Source organism: Mytilus californianus, unplaced genomic scaffold (genome assembly GCF_021869535.1).
Source record: "Mytilus californianus isolate M0D057914Y unplaced genomic scaffold, xbMytCali1.0.p SCAF_10, whole genome shotgun sequence".
Classification (NCBI taxonomy): Eukaryota; Metazoa; Mollusca; class Bivalvia; order Mytilida; family Mytilidae; genus Mytilus; species Mytilus californianus.
The window spans coordinates 29954031-29973029 of NW_026262582.1; the positions used below are offsets into that span (position 1 = coordinate 29954031).

Sequence of the window (18999 nt, forward strand, 5' to 3'; positions counted from 1 at the left end):
TTAAACTATTCAATACACAGTTTTTTTTTCTCCAAAAGATATATATAGCCTTTTTGGACACTTTCATATTTTCAATAATCTTCTAATTTGTATTTTGTTTGCCCTTCAAACTGTTTGGTTCAAAAATCATTGTCAAGAGGTCGGATCGAGTAACATGGGTACAAAATTATAAGCCTATTATATTTTTATAGTTTTTTATAGATCTGAATTCAAATAAAAATTTGGTCGGTAATGTAAGAGGACAGGAACCAGTTTTGAATCAGCTTTATCAATTGAAGACACAATTTTACATTTTACTAGCACTGTTACAGTAGAAAAGTTGAATGTCCGATATTTGCCTCAAGGCCTTTTCTTCAATCGACTTGTTAAACTTTTCAATAAAATGTTTTCTTCCTCTGTTATATTTCTTTTCACCAAAGGCAACCCAGAATGCCGTCGGTGACCTTTAAGCTTACTGGTTGACGAGTGGTGCGTCATAGGGTACCCGTTAGTCACTGGTTGTGTAAAAGAAACGTGTTGCTGTGATTTGTCGCTATTTGAACGAAGCAATGTTACAATCGTGTCATTTTCTGTGATGCATTTTGACTTCGAGATCCCTTTGTCAGTCGTCTTGGTTGTTATACCGTTGTTGGATTGGTCGTACTCAGAACCACTACGGCTGTGTCTATAAGACCAACGTTTACGATAAAATGTACAACACTGAAGCCGTTCGATAACACTATTTATCAGTGGAACTTGCCTGAATGTATAAAAAAAGAATCAGAAAATAAACGACACATAAAGTAGTTGCATTTCAAGCAAAATACACAAGAAAATACCTACACAAACCATTTAAAAGACATATACAGCATAATACAGTTCAGAAAAATGAAACAGATTATGATGCCTTTGTGTTTAACGTTCAGTGGCAAATAAAACAAGGACAAAGATATATTGATGAAATGAAAAGCCCTGGTTTTCACTGAACCAACACGCTGAATTGGATGTTTAACTTCCTAGTTAACAAGGTAACAGTACGCAGAAAGACAGGTTACCTTTCCAGGACATTCATTTTTTATACTCTGAACAAACCAGTATGTGCGCTTATTCTTAAATACCACTTGCGTAGCAGATAAGCAGCAAATTACATTTTTCAAGTGTTGGGTTGACGCAGCCAATGATCGAATCCATGAAAAAGAGGTAATGTAGTTTTTAAAAGACTACCGGTTTGTTGAAAAGATATCATATGGTTGTTTTAGTTTAGATACTATAAATGCAGAAATTATTGCGAGGTTTTTATCAATGCGAATATTGCGACTTGGTGAGTATCGCAATGATAAGAATTCGCATTATGATATATGATACATATATCTGTATTCGGATTTTCCTGAAATCGCAGTAATTAATCTAGAATTTCTGTTCATTCTTCAAACATCGCAATAATAATGCATGTAATAAGTAATAAAGAATGTTAAAATATAGCGCCTAATCATTGCTTTATTATTGATTTTTCAGTATAAAGTAGTTATTGGATGACTAAAGTTTATTTTGTTTATTTATCCCGATTATAACTGGTTCATTGACTTCTAAAATAAATATTACATGTTATTATATCTAATGATAGTATAATAATTCAACATCCTTAACATGGCGCGCTTTTGTGTGGAATTAAAAAAAATGAAGATGAAGATTAAAATTATTACCTTAAGTGACCACATATCCTTGTACTAAATACCCCATAGATTATGGGATTAATAGCACTGTTTAGTGGTGCAAACATCTGAAAGAAGACTATAGTCATTTTCTTTTCCATGGTATCGTTGTAAATAACCTGATACACTTGCAGTAAGGAGATAATAAAATATGGGCACCAACATATGATGAACACTGCAAAAGAATTGATCAACATAATAACAATGGGGATTGTTTCCGTATCCTATTAATCATTCAGTTGTATGAATATGCTAATGCCAAATTCTATATATCATTTAACTTGAATCAAATTAATAGAATATGTTTACACTAATATAATAAAAATAGTTATTCTGGTGTAATTTTTCTTTATACTATGATTGTCTCACGAATTGTCACTGAACACAGTAGGTTAAAATGAATTAGATGCCAAACGTCATTGTTTTTTTTTTAATTTAATATATTTGACATGGTGCTACTCATGGATTTGTCTTGGAAATGTATTGTTTGGTGTATGTTATCTATGTAATTGACTATATCACATTCTCTTTTAGTCGGTACCACATGGAATTGCATTACATTCTAGTGATGATCCAAAACCATTAGAAATCCTGGTAGTAAATTATTTTTTTACGTTTTGTCACTTCGTTTTTCACCTGAGGAAATGGACAAATTTAAATTATACATTTTGTCTGTAAATTTCGAGTTCAAAAATGATCAAGGTATAAACAATACCATATCAGGATAAATAAGAATACGAAAACGGGGTATGATTACCAGTCTATGATTGTTTTTATTGTGTTGTGTGCTTTGTGTTGTCCTTTTTAATTTGATTTTATGCAGATTTTACCATAAATATGTAGGACTCTAAAGTGCGATGGGGACGCTAAAACGCGATGGTCACGGTAAAGTGCGATGGCTTATGCCAAAGTGCGATGGTTTGATACGCTAAAGTGCGATGGTATGTGATATTAAATGAAACACGCTAAAGTCCGATGCTGCGATACGCTAAAGTGCGTTTTTCAGCGAAAATGTGTTTGTTCCCGAAAGTATGGACATTTGCAACCATAAATAGCATTATGACGCTACACGCCGTTTGTACAAAGAAAAATGTACATGCCGGTAAACGAGAATGTTTGCGCAGATGAAGGTTTTTTACTAGACACAAAAAGAGAAACAAATGATTCCAATTTTGGTCGGTGCTAGAAGAGTTTGTATTCGGAGGAGTTATTTCCCAAAAAATCATCGACAATAAAAGAAATGCCAACCTTTGATCCCGCTGTGTCGGCGGGGACAAAAGTGTGTCTGACAGGATACTGGAAAAGAATACTTCTCATAAACTTAGAAACTGACGATAGGAAGGGGAAGGTGTATACCGTAAAAGAGAGCAATAACGATTAAATACACTAATGGTCAAAGTATTTAATTAGTCCAAATTTAATTTGGAAACTCCTTCTATGTTTTTTTTATCCCATGTCATTTACTTGCGTGAAATAATGGCTACTTTTTAAGTTTCTAATTGAATTATTTTATAAAACATTTTTTTACAATATGGTTCGTCATGTCTATGAAAGAGATGGAAAACAATAAACAAAAAACAAAAAATAAATAAGAAGATGTGGTGTAATTGTCAACGAAACAACTATCCACCAAAGACCATATGCACCTAGCAACATTAGGAACTTCAACGTGGAGCATTGGCTTACGTCGCAAGTAGCTATATAGGACCACACAATGACTAATGCAAAACAATTCAAAAGAGAAAGACAGCATGATTTATAAACAATACAATAGACGAAAACTAAAACCATTGCCTGAACCCCATTCTCGTTACACCATCGCACTTTTAAAAGCGTGTTAAACCAACGCACTTTAGCGTGTCATGTACCATCGCACTTTAGTGTGTCATCTGCTCGCACTTAAAAAAAAAGAGTCCTACAAATATGCAAGATGAAGTTTAGTTTTGGAAACACATATTGCTCATATGGACTATTCGTCATTACTTCTTTTACTGAATTGAATTATGTTAATTGACATGGTATGTAAATATATCAAATTAGGCGATCTAGTATGATTGCCAACACATTTGTGATCACAAGGAACATTACTTTTAACTGACAAAAATACGGAGAATTAGAATAGTCAATGAGAAGTAAACACACGGGAATGAAATAAAAAAATAACAATTAATTTGTCTGTTGGATTTCATTATTTACGTATAGTCGCATTAAATCATGTTATTCACAAACAGACTGATAATAGAATCTAACATTTCACTCATAAGAAATTTAACATTTTATGTTTTTTTTTGTTTTGACTGGTAGGTTTTATTTCTAAAAAATATTGTTAATCATTTATTGAGATATTTGCATTAGAACGAAGCTTGTTTAACCGAAACTTAATTATTTTTTTATATTTGCTGCATATAAAAACCAAAAAGTTCCACATTGTGTGTCCTTAACATGGTACAATATCCTAAAATATACCTTTTACATATCTTAATTTTCAAGTACACCGGTCTGCTCTTGCCACATGAATTTTCAATATAGAAATATCAAACATTGTCTTTTGAACGATTTAAAAGTTGTGTCTTAACAGGTTCAAAAATTTTAAAGATACATTGTTTTCCAAAGTAAATTATCAGCTTAAATATTTTTACTATTTTATGTGCAATTTTAAGAAAAAATTTCAACTCGACTTTCGGATCACCTGAGATCGCCCCAGTTTTTGGTGGGTTTCTTTTTGCTCAGTCTTTAGTTTTCTATGTTGTGTTCTGTGTACTATTGTTTGTCTTTTGGTCTTTTTCTTTTTCTACCATGGCGTTGTCAGTTTATTATCGACTTTGTATGTCCCTTTAAAGTTGATGTTTTTGCTATGTGTTCTCTTTTGAAAAGTCAACTCTTTTCCAGAGGATTTTTACATAATGTTATTTTCTTTGCTGCAGAAATACATGTTAATTAACTAATTAACAATTAATTAACAAACAAAAGTTGATTTCCTCGATGCATTTTATATCAAAATTAAGCAAACACACCCATTGCTTCAATCAAGATTTTGTAACCTAATAAATACATTTCCTACAAAATATTAAAAACGAAATAGGCAATTACTGTTATTAATGCCTTTAAAAGAAAAAGAAAAATATAATTTCTCTAAATTTGTAGAACAACACTCTCCATTTGTTTGTTGAAAATAACACACAATGACAAAATTGAAAACTTTGAATACATTTTCGTATTATTATATAAACGATTGTTTGCGTAAAACATTATTAATATTGCATGTTGTAATTTTTCAATGAAATAGCAAGAGACGTCCACCATATCGACCCATTCCTTGTATATTTTTAATGATTTGAATATCGATAAATTACTGTTGCCTCTAATATAAAATATTTTGTTAAAACACTCTTGAGTTGGCTGTAATGGCCCTATGGTTGTTAGCATGTAGCCAAAAGTCTTTACATGTTTTATCATTTGATAGTAAGAGTCGTACTGTGTATATGATACAGACATAAAGGTTATGTATTAAACTTCCTCAGGAAAAGTTTTTATAAGCAAAATTTAGCTTTTTTGTACCTTATGGGTAGTAACGCTCTTAACGTTTTTAGGTCTTGCACATCTATGGTTTTCAAATCTTTTGGTATGAGCCTTCCTGATTAAGGTTATTTCAGAAAATTGCTTCGGACACACTTTATCAAATAAAGACAATAGTATTATACCGCTGTTCAATAGTCATAAATCGATTTAACTGTCACAAACCAAAACTGACTTGGTACAGGACATTTTAAGAAAATATGATGGGTTGAACCTGGTTGTCTATTTCATCTACTGAATTAATAATTGTTGTTTTAAAAGCAAGAATTCAAAACAACTTTAAACTAAAGTCACTACATACCAGATTGACATCTTCAGAATCACAAACAATAGATATAAAGATATAAAACAAAGCGGTCATTATAAACATTTAGTATATGGATAATGTAAACGATCATGCTGATGACTTATAGCTGCTTACCTGTAACAATCATGAATGTCATTTTAATGGTCCTTATCTTTGCTTGATGAATCACACTTCCTGCTACACCACATCCAGATGGATTATAATCTGAAGGACAAAGGTTCATAACAAATCACAAACTAATTACATATCTACATATTGGTTGGGGACTTGTACAGCCAGTTAATTTGATTTTCATATAATTTTACTGGTCAAAGTTAACTTGCGACAGTTTAAGGGCTTTGGCAGTCCGTGTACATTTGTACATGCACACTTGGTTTTAATAGCATCGATTTATAATTGCCACATGTGAACGTCAAATTGAAATATATATACTCCGCAAATTGATAGCTTTGATTAAGAGCGCAAAATACAAAAAACAACTAACAAAAAAAAATAAAAAAATAAGAAGACTGGCCAAAAGAAAAACGAGGAAAAAAGACAACAAAAAGAACAAAAATGATAAATAAGAAAACAGAAAACGAAGGAATCTCAATCGGGCTCATGAATAACAATGCTTTTGAAAAAACAAGTCAATAAAACTAAAACCATTTAGAATATCTAAATAAAATCTTCTACAACAAGTAATAAGTATATCATACCAAACAGAGAATTTAAATTCGAACCTTGTCCATCTCGTAGACTACACATAGTATCTGATCCTTCTTCAATGGCTTTGCTCTTCTTCCATATAATAACAGCTATTAGTGTATAACATACGGCTATAATAATACCAGGAATTAGAAAGCAGGCAAAGAATACCAAAGTAAAGTACAGCTGAAACATATAACCATATATGATACAATAAATGACATTCAAATTTGTGTATTTTCCAGTACATTTTTATGTCACAATGATAATGATATTACCTCACAGCAAGACCCGATTGTTTAATGACATCTTTTACACCGAGGTCAGTCGGTGAAACTGATTCATAAAAACAACTTGTGATTTGTCTATAAAGAATGTTTCTCATGATAGAAAATTCATATTTCTGATTATCGGTATCGTTTATGTGGTTATGTACAATAAAAAAAAAACATTTTGTCTTTTAATAGAATGAAAACATTACTTATAGAGATTAACGGTCCTCATCATTATTGAATTGCTGCTACAGAAAAATTTCGTCATAAATGGCAAGGAAAACAAAAATAAAACTTAAAAATTGTGTGCGTTCGAAGCGATTTTCTGGATTAACCTTTATGAAGAACTTCAAACTGCAAATATTTAAAAGTCAGGAACGATGTTGCTCCAACACAACAGAAAAAAAAACCTGTGAAAATTGAAAAAAAACTATCAGTTGTAAAGGTCTTGCTTAATCAGATAGGTACTTAGTCAAACAAATAATGACCAAGGACAAGACAAAAAAGTATCGATCTTAAGATATCAAACTCTAGATCAAAACCCAGTGATCAAGTTATAGAGCATCACTTATGTAATAAAACACATTTAAGTTCATATGAGCGATCTGCATAACGTACAGATGTCGATACATTAGTGTTAATAAGATCACAACTTCCATCGTTGTTTTCATGCTTATGTATGATGGAGTATATTCGATTGTCGTGTTTATCCCATCTGAATATCTGATGGTTATTTATCATTCATTTTAACATGTCATCAGCTTGATTCGTTTTGTTCATATCGTATTAATCTTAGCAAAATGTTAAAGGTGATATTGGTTAATGTCAATGAATCAGCATTCGCATATACAGTCTTCAACAACAAGACAGGTGTCTATAGAATTTGTCAATCTCTACAAATGTTAACAGTTATGAATAAACTTAAAAGAAAGAATGAAAGATCCGCCATTAAAACTCCAGCGGCGAAATATCGAATCATATTATGATATTACAGACGGCAACTACTTATGTGTTTCCTAACTTGGACAAGCACATGCTATGATTTTTGTAAATTTGCCATTTTGTTTTACACTTGTGACGTTATACGTAGTTACAGGTTGATTTTCGGTTAATGATTATATATATAATACTTGTTAATTCTTTTTTTTTAAATTGTACATATCAAATGTTATTTTGTTAGATATTCGAAACAATACAAAATGTGCGTTTGACAATCTACTATCATTTCAAATATCATTTTTTAAATTGGAGTTAATTATACATTTTTAACATATTTTTATATCTTAATTGCTTGCCTATTGTAGTCTCGAAACAAGTACAATAAACCATATAAGTCTGTGGTTGCTGTCATAATTGATTGTATTTTTTCACTGGGCCTATCATACAAGCAAAGAGAATAATGTTTCCGCATTTTTAGGACGGAATAACAAAATCTGCCTTCAATTTCGTTAAACTACACTAATTATGATACACATTAAATATTCACCCTCACCTTGAATCTGCGTATATAAGTGTTTGCTTATTATTATTCGTAGACTGGCAATTATGTTATCAATGTTAGTCAATTTGTTTGAATAAAAGTTCTATTAATATTCAAACTTTATAAGATGGATATAAGACTATGCCTATGAGCCAAAAATCATGCTACCTATAGTACATTATACAGTATTAGTCCATCGGGAATGGAAATTAACTACAAATGTTACTATGGCTTGAGGAGATTTGTTCTGTTTCCCGAAGGAGAAAGTCTGAAGAAAACTATATTGATTACTGAACATATGGTAGACACATAATGTCAAAATCAATTAAAACATCATCGGTTTTTTAATGAATCAAAATTAGTTTGACAATCTGACGATTATTATTTGACTTTTCATGGATGTTAATGTGGGTGTGTACCTTGTTGTATACATTTTCCGGCAATTTGTGTAAGAGGTGACTATCACGGAATACGACTTAATGCTACACAGATATTATCAGTAATGGGCCTAACCACTGTCGATACCTGTATCATGACAGCAGAAAAGGTCACCCTTTTCTCGTACCGGTTATGATTTAATTACATTAAATACGTTCAAAATGTTATTATCTGAAAACTAAAATTAGGCTTCGCATGTGTTTTAATCTTTTTTGACTGCCCGTTCTTTATCCTTTCGAATGTTTTCATGATAGAGTTTTGATATCAACTCTCTCTGTGCAAAGTATGTGACTATCGTTGAAGGATATCAATAAAACATTTAAGTGCTTAATGTGATCTTGTTGCTTTAAGTGTTGAAAAGTTGCGACATTTTTAATGAGCAGCATTCTCTATAAAATGATTTGAACCTCATTGACTCGACATACATTTTATGAATGTATAATATTAAACTGAGAATATCCATATTCTATACCTGAATTAAACGTTTGGAATTTGATTTGATACAGGTATATGATATCGATTCATCACTCCTTAAGACATAGTCACGTGACTTAAATCCTGAACCCAAGTTGGTTAGTATGATAATTAATCGTTTAACTAATAGCTGACGATGAGTATAATGAAAGTAGAAGACAAATGAAAGGATAAAACAAATGCAGAACACCATACCTGCCACATCCAGTCCTGTTGAAAGTGTATAGTACACATCGTCTGGTTCCATGCTTCCTTGTGTTGTCTTACATCATAAAGAACCAACGATGGAACTGAAAACATGGCTGCCATCATCCATGATAAACATACCAACAGTTTTGCCCTAAATGCTGTATAAAAATGATTATGTAAGTGTTAGAAAGCGGATTGAAATAATGACAACTTACTTTCAACTTTAATCAGTCAAACAAAGGAATATTAAATATCGGAACTGCATCCTCACCAAATCGGGTAAGACATAATGTGTTGACAAGAGAAATTACTTTCGATTATCTGTTCCGTAATTTATTGCATACTTTCGATGGCAATGCTCATTGTGACGAGCATAGCAAAATTAGTTTAATGTCGAAAAGATAATAGTCGAATACTAGTAGCACATAGGTCAGTTAAAACAAAAAACAATAAAACAAAGACAAAGATACCAAAAGGACAAATAAAAAAACCATAAGTCAAACAATACAATGACAAAAAAAAAAAAAAAAGAAAAAACAAACCGACACACAACTGCAAATAAAATATTACTGGATTGTGGATGTTGCAATCGGCATATATCAGTGGTCATCTGTATCCCAGATATGTCATAACAGAAATAATCTAGAATGTTATATTCTTTAACATAATTTGGTTGAAATGCTATAACTGGAATCAGTAAATAGCTAGATATAACAGCCCACCATGTACTAAATCAAACTGGAGTAGGAAACATGAGAGTTTGCTTATTGGTCATTTTCAAATTTGTATTTATATGTAAGTATTTATAAGCTGTAATTCGAGCCCATCTGATGAAGGTTGTAGACGAAAAGCGCCTCCGATAAAGTTTTATATACGAAATATGGGTTTCGTGTACTAAATTATGATCGAGATATCTTTTTGACATGTCAAAACCGCTGGGTTCCCAGAGGTATCTCAAACCCAGTAATCAGCATTCATGTACTGAAATGTTATATCATTAATGAGTTCATTTACTTTAACACTCTTTTCTACCCAAAATAAAAGAAAGGCTCATTCTGATTTGGCACATTTTGTAATTTTTTTGTGCATTTATGCTCTTCTGAATTGAGGTTACCGTCCACTTTTTTATTCGAGAGCCACTGATGAATCATATGTAAACGATAAAAACGTTTGGTGTAATATATTACAAACATTGTATCTTTTTAAACTGATATGAACTTATCCATAGTGTAACACCTTAGCCGTTTATAGCACACTATTTTGTTCTCAATGCTTTTCCCTCGCGTATTTAATTAGCCGTCCAACTGTTAAAGACAGGCGAACGATACCAAAGGGAAATTCAAACTCACAAGTCGGAAATAAACTGACAACGCCATGGCTAAAAAAGAAAAATACCAACAGACAAACAATAGTACACAAAACACAATATAGAAGGCTAAAGACTGAGCAACACGAACCCCACCAATACATGGTTTGATCTCAGGCGCTCCGGAAGGGTAAGCAGATCCTGATCCACATGTGGCACCCATCAAGCGCCACTGATTATTCTTATGAATTTAAAACTTGCATTTGGCGTATCAAATCAAAAGAAGTGACTCTTTAATGAGTTAGATGCACTGGGTGGATACTTCAGCTGGTGGGTGTTACGTCCACGACAATATCATCAGTGCATTAGTCAACTCTTCTAGGTTATCATGAAATATTTTATTGGTTATTTGTGTACTATTGTTTGGCTGTTGGTCTTTTGTTTTAACCAAGGCGTTGTCAGTTTATTTTCAACTTACTTCTCTTTTGTAAGTTTTCCGTGAAAAACATTTTTGAATTATTCGAACTAAAATATTTCAAAACCAAGATGACATTATCCGTATTGGTATTTTTGTCTGTATTTCACATGTTCGGTATTCTTCAGTTTCGTCTTTGTATTGCTTTCCAATTGTTTTGATTTGAGTGCAACTGATTAGCCTTATATAGACGATTCACAAGTTTTGCGTAACTTATAAACAAACGTGATATCTTTAATGAGTTGTTACATCAAATATCAAGCCGATGTTCCTGGTTACCTTTCCATTTGGATATATCTAATAATTATTAAATATTAATTGAAATAAAATTTTAATAAAAATACGAAAAAAACACGAAATTCATATATCATTTATATTGTCTGCTGAAATGAACTAAGAAAGGTTCAACTATCTTTAAATTTATAATCATTTTACAATAAAACCGACTTAACGCTTACTGCTACCATATCATATGTAAGTAATGCATTACCATATACGATTGGTAATGATTCCTTTAGAACACATGTTTATCTTTCCCAATTATGTGTGTGAAAGAGGGGCAAAAGATACCATAGGGAAATTCAAACTCATAAGTCGAAAATAAACTGACAACGTCATGGAAAAAAGATGATCAGACAGACAAACAGCAGTACATAGAATACAACATAGAAAACTAAAGATTCAGCAACAAGAATCCCATCGAAAAATGGGGATGATCGCAGGTGCTTCGGACGGATAAGCAGATCCTGCTCCACATGTGAAAAATATAACAAATTAACACTAGATACGTAACTTACTTACTGACCTTTTCGTGAGAATTTCATTGGACGTGCTATCGCATCAAATCTATCCATACTTAAGGATACAAGCATGTACGTAGATGCATATATCACTAATTCCTGTAAGATAAATTCAAATAGTTTTAAACCCGACTCTATATGTAAATAATATTTATGTTTTTCCCTCGGAATTTCAATACTTTTGTTAGTTGTTTCCTTGAAAGAGTAGAGGGTATCTAGTCTTTAAGGCAATTATACTAAATTCCTACATTGTACAAGCACTTCTCAATAGAAACGACGTTTCTATTGGTGTTTCAAAAAAATGACTCGCAAAAATAAACAAATCGTCAAAGGTCAACCTTATTTGGAGTAAGTGTCAAGTACAAAGAAGTATCATATTCATATAATCAATTATCATTCAGTTTTAAAGGGAATCACGCCTCCGGTAGGGGGATTTCGTCGGTGTGTTGATGACCCCTTGGTTGCCTTGGGCTGTTTTCTGCTCTTTGGTCGGGTTGTTGTCTCTTTGACACATTCCCCATTTCCATTCTCAATTTTATTTGGGAAATTCTATTTGAGTTGTCCTGCAAATTGTCATCGAAATTTCATGTTATATGTTCTTTTTATTTATCTTTACTGTTTGGTCCATTCTTTGTATAATACGTTTGGCGTGGCTTGGTATTTATACATGCCGCCATTGTGTTATAGTGCTATGGTTAATTTTGGTATCCTTGTATTTCATTTTTGCCTATGTAATTTGTCTATAGAGTGTTTATAGGCCATTTTTTTCTTTGTTGAAATAGTTATTTGTTTTCATAGTGATTAAGATTATAACACCATGTTGACTGCTGTACCCTAAATTTTGACATTTTTACCTATTATGTCTGTTTGTTTTGTTCACACATTGTTGTCAATATAATGGAATTAAATGTGACTGTCATACAAGTGAAAGGTTTAGTTAGCTTTAAAACCAGGTTTATTCCACCATTTTCGACATAAGGAAATGCCTATACAAAGTCAGGAATATAACAGTTGATTTTGATTTTACCATTTGATAAAGGACTTTCTGTTTTGAATTTTCCCTGGAGTTCGGTATTGTTATTGTTTTACTTTTAAATGGAATATCATCAGACAAAGTGTTCACTTTTAGTAAGATTTGATAAATGGACAGGGAATGAAAACTGTCCACTTAAACCATAAAGAGGTTGTATATATGATTTATTTTTACCCAAAAGAAAATCTTTGTATTATTGATAATCCCTGAAAAAATTCCGTTTTTAATTTTCCCTGGAGTTCGGTATTCTTGTTATTTTACTTTTTGTATAATAAGACGTTACACATATGATTGATTGTAAAGATGCATTATAATATTCCAAATGGGTTCTAAAAATATTCTCTTTTATAATTAGTTTTGTTTAGTAAAGTAATTGACTTTTTCTTTGTGGCAACTACTTAAACACTATTGGCAGTATAAATTAATTTCAATATAACTAATGTTCCTAAAAATTTTCTTACAATATTTTTGCCTTGTTTGACAATTCCATTCACTTTTGGAAAACATTCCAATGAGGAAAAACAAATCTAACTGTCAGAAATTCTACAATTTGTAAACGTATTGGATCAAGGAATTTACTTTACCGATGTAATAATCAAAATTGTCAATTCGTTGCGTAGCAATTACACAGAATCACTCTGTAGAACTACATTACAAGATTCAACTAATGAAGGATAAATTTACAGTCGTGTTGACTTTAACAAAAGAAGATTACAAAAATCATTCGCATTGCAAACTATTATTGAAATAAATTCCATCAAAATTCATCCGGTTGGAATTACCAAGTTTCATTTGTAGAAATTATACCTTCATATAATGTAGTAGTTTACAGAAAGTTGCACCAGCAATCCACTCGTAATTTGACGCCACGAGTCCAATCTCTGCAGTCACATAAAAAAGTCCCACACTTAAATCTACAATAAGATGATTGCAAGAATGTTATTCAAATTATGGGGTTTATTAATATGATAAGAGGTTTCTAGTATATTTCATTCTGTTACTATCCAAAGCAGTTCCCACGTCGACTATCTATACACAATAACTTGGCGAATAATCCTTATGATTTGTTTATTAAATGAAAACGCAAAGTTACCGTTTCTTCCGTACATTGGTTAAAAGTTCTTAATATAGTGCTCTTTTAAACTGTCTTTGAAACCCCAAAAATCCTCAAATTTGGGCGCATCTGTTAATTATACAATAGAACATACTGTGTATGACACAAACAATGAGACGATTGCTATGTATTCTTAATAGAGACAGTGTTTTTTATCAAGTGTTCCATAAAATTGTCTAAAATACTCGACACAACATCATTACCTTATGTTCTCTATCGTTCTGGAATGCACAAAGATGTAAAAGGTGGAACAGCGAAACAGTGATACTAATTTAACATTTAATGATGATGTTTATTGATATAACAACACATGTAGGGAATTACAGAGTTATAAGGAAAACCACTGAAATCGACACTACATATTTTTTACGGTCACCTTCATGGTTTTTTTACCGATATGATGTTTCAATATCACAACTCATTAGATCCTACATCTTAAGATACCATAACGTCGTTTTATCTGTGATGTTAGCCGAAAACCCTTACCCTGTTGACGCATCCGGTCCCGGTGCTTTCGGAGTGATTACTTAATACGTTTCCTGTAGTATTCGTTTGCTGTCTTAATTTGTCTCTTCCTAATCGGTTAACGAGACATAAACATGGGTAAACTACTGTCGTCCTTATTAATACATAACCGCAAAAGTAAGGGAATTAAAAGGCCTTTTATAGTTACTGTACCACTTTAGTCTTAAAATGGGAGTCAAACTATAATAACAAGCAAATTAAAAGGGACATAAGGCCAACAACAAAATAAGTAAAGAGTAATTTATGTATTCTTAGGATAGAAATTAGTAGAAATTAAAAGCTTAACTTGTCTATGTTTCATTATTTCGTTGTTGCCTTTGTTAGATCTTTAGATACCAGAATATACGTCTTAATTGTAATTTTACCTTGTGTGTCCTATAAGTGATTGCGATATTTTAACTAAGCGTGAATTCACATGGCTGTAGATGCATTCAAAACAAAATACGCTTACCATTTAGACGCACCAAACTTCGTTTCGAGTTCATGTGATTCCCTCAGTTTGTGTTTGTTACTATGAATCGTCTTACTAATTAGTTTATGTGATTCCCTAAGTTTGTGTTTGTTACTTTGATCCGTCTTACTTATTGATTGATGTGATTCCCACAGTTTGTTTTTGTTACTTTGATCTGTCTTTCTAATTGATTGATGTGATTCCCTCAGTTTGTGTTTGTTACTATGAATCGTATTACTAATTGATTTATGTGATTCCCTCTGTTTGTTACTTTGATCCGTCTTACTCATTGATTGATGTGATTCACTCAGTTTGTGTTTGTTACTTTGATCCGTCTTACTCATTGATTGATGTGATTCACTCAGTTTGTGTTTGTTACTTTGATCCGTCTTCCTAATTGATTGATGTGTTTCCCTCAGTTTGTGTTTGTTACTTTGATTCGTCTTACTAATTGATTGATGTGACTTCCTCAGTTCGTGTTTGTTACTATGAATCGTATTACTAATTGATTTATGTGATTCCCTCTGTTTGTTACTTTGATCCGTCTTGCTCATTGATTGATGTGATTCACTCAGTTTGTGTTTGTTACTTTGATCCGTCTTGCTAATTGATTGATGTGTTTCCCTCAGTTTGTGTTTGTTTCTTTGATCCGTCTTCTTAACTGATTGATGTGATTCACTCAGTTTGTGTTTGTTACTTTGATTCGTCTTACTAATTGATTTATGTGATTCCCTAAGTTTGTGTTTGTTACTTTGATTCGTCTTACTAATTGATTTATGTGATTCCCTGAGTTTGTGTTTGTTACTTTGATCCGTCTTACTAATTGATTGATGTGACTCCCTCAGTTTGTCTTTGTTTCTTTGATCCGTCTTCTTAATTGATTGATGTGAACCCTCTGTTTATGTTTGTTACTTTGATCCGTCTTACTAATTGATTTATGTGACTCCCTCAGTTTGTGTTTGTTACTTTGATCTGTCTTTCTTATTGATTGGTGTGTTTCCCTCAGTTTGTGTTTGTGTCTTTGATCCGTCTTCCTAATTGATTGATGTGATTCCCACAGTTTGTTTTTGTTACTTTGTTCCGTCTTCCTCATTGATTAATGTGATTACCTCTGTTTATGTTTGTTACTTTGATCTGTCTTTCTAATTGATTGATGTGATTCCCTCAGTTTGTGTTTGTTACTATGAATCGTATTACTAATTGATTTATGTGATTCCCTCTGTTTGTTACTTTGATCCGTCTTACTCATTGATTGATGTGATTCACTCAGTTTGTGTTTGTTACTTTGATCCGTCTTACTCATTGATTGATGTGATTCACTCAGTTTGTGTTTGTTACTTTGATCCGTCTTCCTAATTGATTGATGTGTTTCCCTCAGTTTGTGTTTGTTACTTTGATTCGTCTTACTAATTGATTGATGTGACTTCCTCAGTTCGTGTTTGTTACTATGAATCGTATTACTAATTGATTTATGTGATTCCCTCTGTTTGTTACTTTGATCCGTCTTGCTCATTGATTGATGTGATTCACTCAGTTTGTGTTTGTTACTTTGATCCGTCTTGCTAATTGATTGATGTGTTTCCCTCAGTTTGTGTTTGTTTCTTTGATCCGTCTTCTTAACTGATTGATGTGATTCACTCAGTTTGTGTTTGTTACTTTGATTCGTCTTACTAATTGATTTATGTGATTCCCTAAGTTTGTGTTTGTTACTTTGATTCGTCTTACTAATTGATTTATGTGATTCCCTGAGTTTGTGTTTGTTACTTTGATCCGTCTTACTAATTGATTGATGTGACTCCCTCAGTTTGTCTTTGTTTCTTTGATCCGTCTTCTTAATTGATTGATGTGAACCCTCTGTTTATGTTTGTTACTTTGATCCGTCTTACTAATTGATTTATGTGACTCCCTCAGTTTGTGTTTGTTACTTTGATCTGTCTTTCTTATTGATTGATGTGATTCCTTTTGTTTATGTTTGTTTCTGTGATCCGTCTTACTTATTGATTTTTGTGATTCCCACAGTTTGTTTTTGTTTTTTGATCCGTCTTCCTAATTGATTGGTGTGTTTCCCTCAGTTTGTGTTTGTGTCTTTGATCCGTCTTCCTAATTGATTGATGTGATTCCCACAGTTTGTTTTTGTTACTTTGTTCCGTCTTCCTCATTGATTAATGTGATTACCTCTGTTTATGTTTGTTACCTTGATCCGTCTTACTAATTGATTGATAAGATTTTAACATTGGTAAACTTATGCTGCTATAGTTTGTCTTACCTGCTATCGCAAGGTGCATGATGAAGAAGTTCATCCGGGTCTTTCGTCCTTGTCCAGATATAGCAATGGCGGAAAGAACACACAAGTTTCCAATGATAATAAGAAGAAATAATACAAAGTGGACTGCCAATAGAGGAGCCTAAAATAAATAAATAGTTAATATCAACATAAATATTATCAAGGAACAAAAACCAATATATTTTTTTCAATTGTTTTTCAAAGGAACTTAATTCTATCATAAGTAATAGCAGTTCTAATTTGCCCTTTTTACTTTTTTTGCCTCACGTTTTATTCTGTTCTATGTTTAAAACATATACCTGCTGAAAAAACTTTTCTGATTGAAGTTCAGATTTCAAAGAAAAAAAAAAAAAAAAAAAATTAGGAAGAAAACATGTGCCTTCTTTCTTCAACTATTCTATTAAAGAAATATAATCGATGCCATAAATATACGCTGGGATGTTCCATATACTGAATACAGCATTACTTCTTTTTAGACAAATTGAATTTATTTCTATCAGTGACTCATTTTTGTCATTATTTGAAATAGATAACAACATTGTCAATAAATGTAACATTTTGATATGATACCGTGTGCAATAGAAATTGAACAAATGTACAAAGTATGCTTTCAAATGAGCCATACAATCATATGTTTTTGTAAAATTTATCAGTTTTGACGTTTTGTATCATATCAACTTCTAGAATTATAAATATATTGTCTCTTTATTTATTGATAAAATCAATACACTTGGTAAAATGTAATTTTTTTTCCTCGATGATTTCTATTAGAAATTTTTTTTCTAATCTTCAAAATGAGTATTTTTTAACATGTACTTAAGCAGTTTTGAAATGAATTTAATTAACATTGTCCTTCAAACAGAAGCTAGTTTAAACTATTATCGTTGTGCAATTTTCGCAAAGTAAGTTATAACAAAGATATGTAAATAACAGAGGGCACAATAGGACACCATCGTCAAGTTGACATACCAGACAAATATTAAAATTGGTTTATAACATTCATTAAAGACAGGCAAAAGTTTTCAAATGAATAATCAAACCCAGAACGAACTGGCAATGTCACAGCAAAAACCGAGAAAAGAAAAAAGAAAATCCAGTACACCAAACACAACACGACAAATCTCCAACAAACATCGATGGCGGCAATCTCATGTGCTCTTGAAGGGTAAACAGATCCACATTCACATGTGGCATCCATCGTGTTACTGATGTTAGCAAAAACAGCAAAGATCATAATAAATACAATTTACTATTTTCGAAAACATAACTTTCAACTCTGGATGTTTTGGTATTTCAGCTCTGTCATCTCAGTTATTTATCTTCAAAACAACGTCGATGCTTGATATTTACCTTTGGATGTTTTGCAACCAACAATCAAACAAACAATCGTTTTTCTTATCTTTTGATATTATAAAAATGTCTCCCATTTCTATTTAGTTTCATATATTTTCAGAATGTATTAACTTATTACTCCAGCTATGATATCAATAGCTCATATGTCAGGATATATTTCCAACAAAGAAATTGCCAATTAGTATATCATGTAAATCAATGGGGTTCGCACTGATATTCATTGATTTTTTATTACTCCATGATTAATTTGATGTCTCTTTTTAACAACACAGACGTCGTTCATTTGGAAAATAAGAATGAATATGTCAATCCTGTTAATACATGAATTATATTATGAAATTAAGCAGAATTAATATTACTGTACTTTTATCAAAATGCAATAACACTAAAATAAAATACAATGTTTATGCCTTTAAGAAATAAATATACCCTATAAAATAACATTTTATAAGACATTAAATACATCGAAGTATCAACAACATAGTAGACAGAAATAATATTATTGTACTTTTATCAAAATGCAAAATAACACTAAAACACTAAA

General features: G+C 31.8%; 1 protein-coding gene across 1 annotated transcript; it reads right to left on the reverse strand.

Annotated features, from left to right (window-relative positions):
* Window positions 1-231: 231 nt before the first annotated feature.
* On the reverse strand, window positions 232-18300 carry LOC127718715 (neuropeptide S receptor-like). The gene is made up of 9 exons (XM_052224771.1): window positions 18235-18300; window positions 17085-17223; window positions 13536-13642; window positions 11701-11794; window positions 9121-9272; window positions 6297-6447; window positions 5689-5778; window positions 1683-1866; window positions 232-739 (listed from the first exon to the last, which is right to left on the reverse strand). Exons 1-9 carry the CDS (start codon window positions 18298-18300, stop codon window positions 340-342), a joined length of 1383 nt encoding a protein of 460 aa, XP_052080731.1. The 3' UTR covers window positions 232-339.
* Between the last annotated feature and the right edge of the window lie 699 nt (window positions 18301-18999).

Excerpts from the sequence above, each read along its gene's own strand:
- LOC127718715 (XM_052224771.1), bottom strand. The coding sequence starts at position 18,300 with ATGGATGCCACATGTGAATGTGGATCTGTTTACCCTTCAAGAGCACAT. Across the intron at positions 1,867-5,688 it reads GACATTCATGATTGTTACAG|TGTTCATCATATGTTGGTGC; the intron begins GTAAGCAGCTAT and ends ATTCTTTTGCAG. Across the intron at positions 740-1,682 it reads AGGATATGTGGTCACTTAAG|GCAAGTTCCACTGATAAATA; the intron begins GTAATAATTTTA and ends TTATACATTCAG.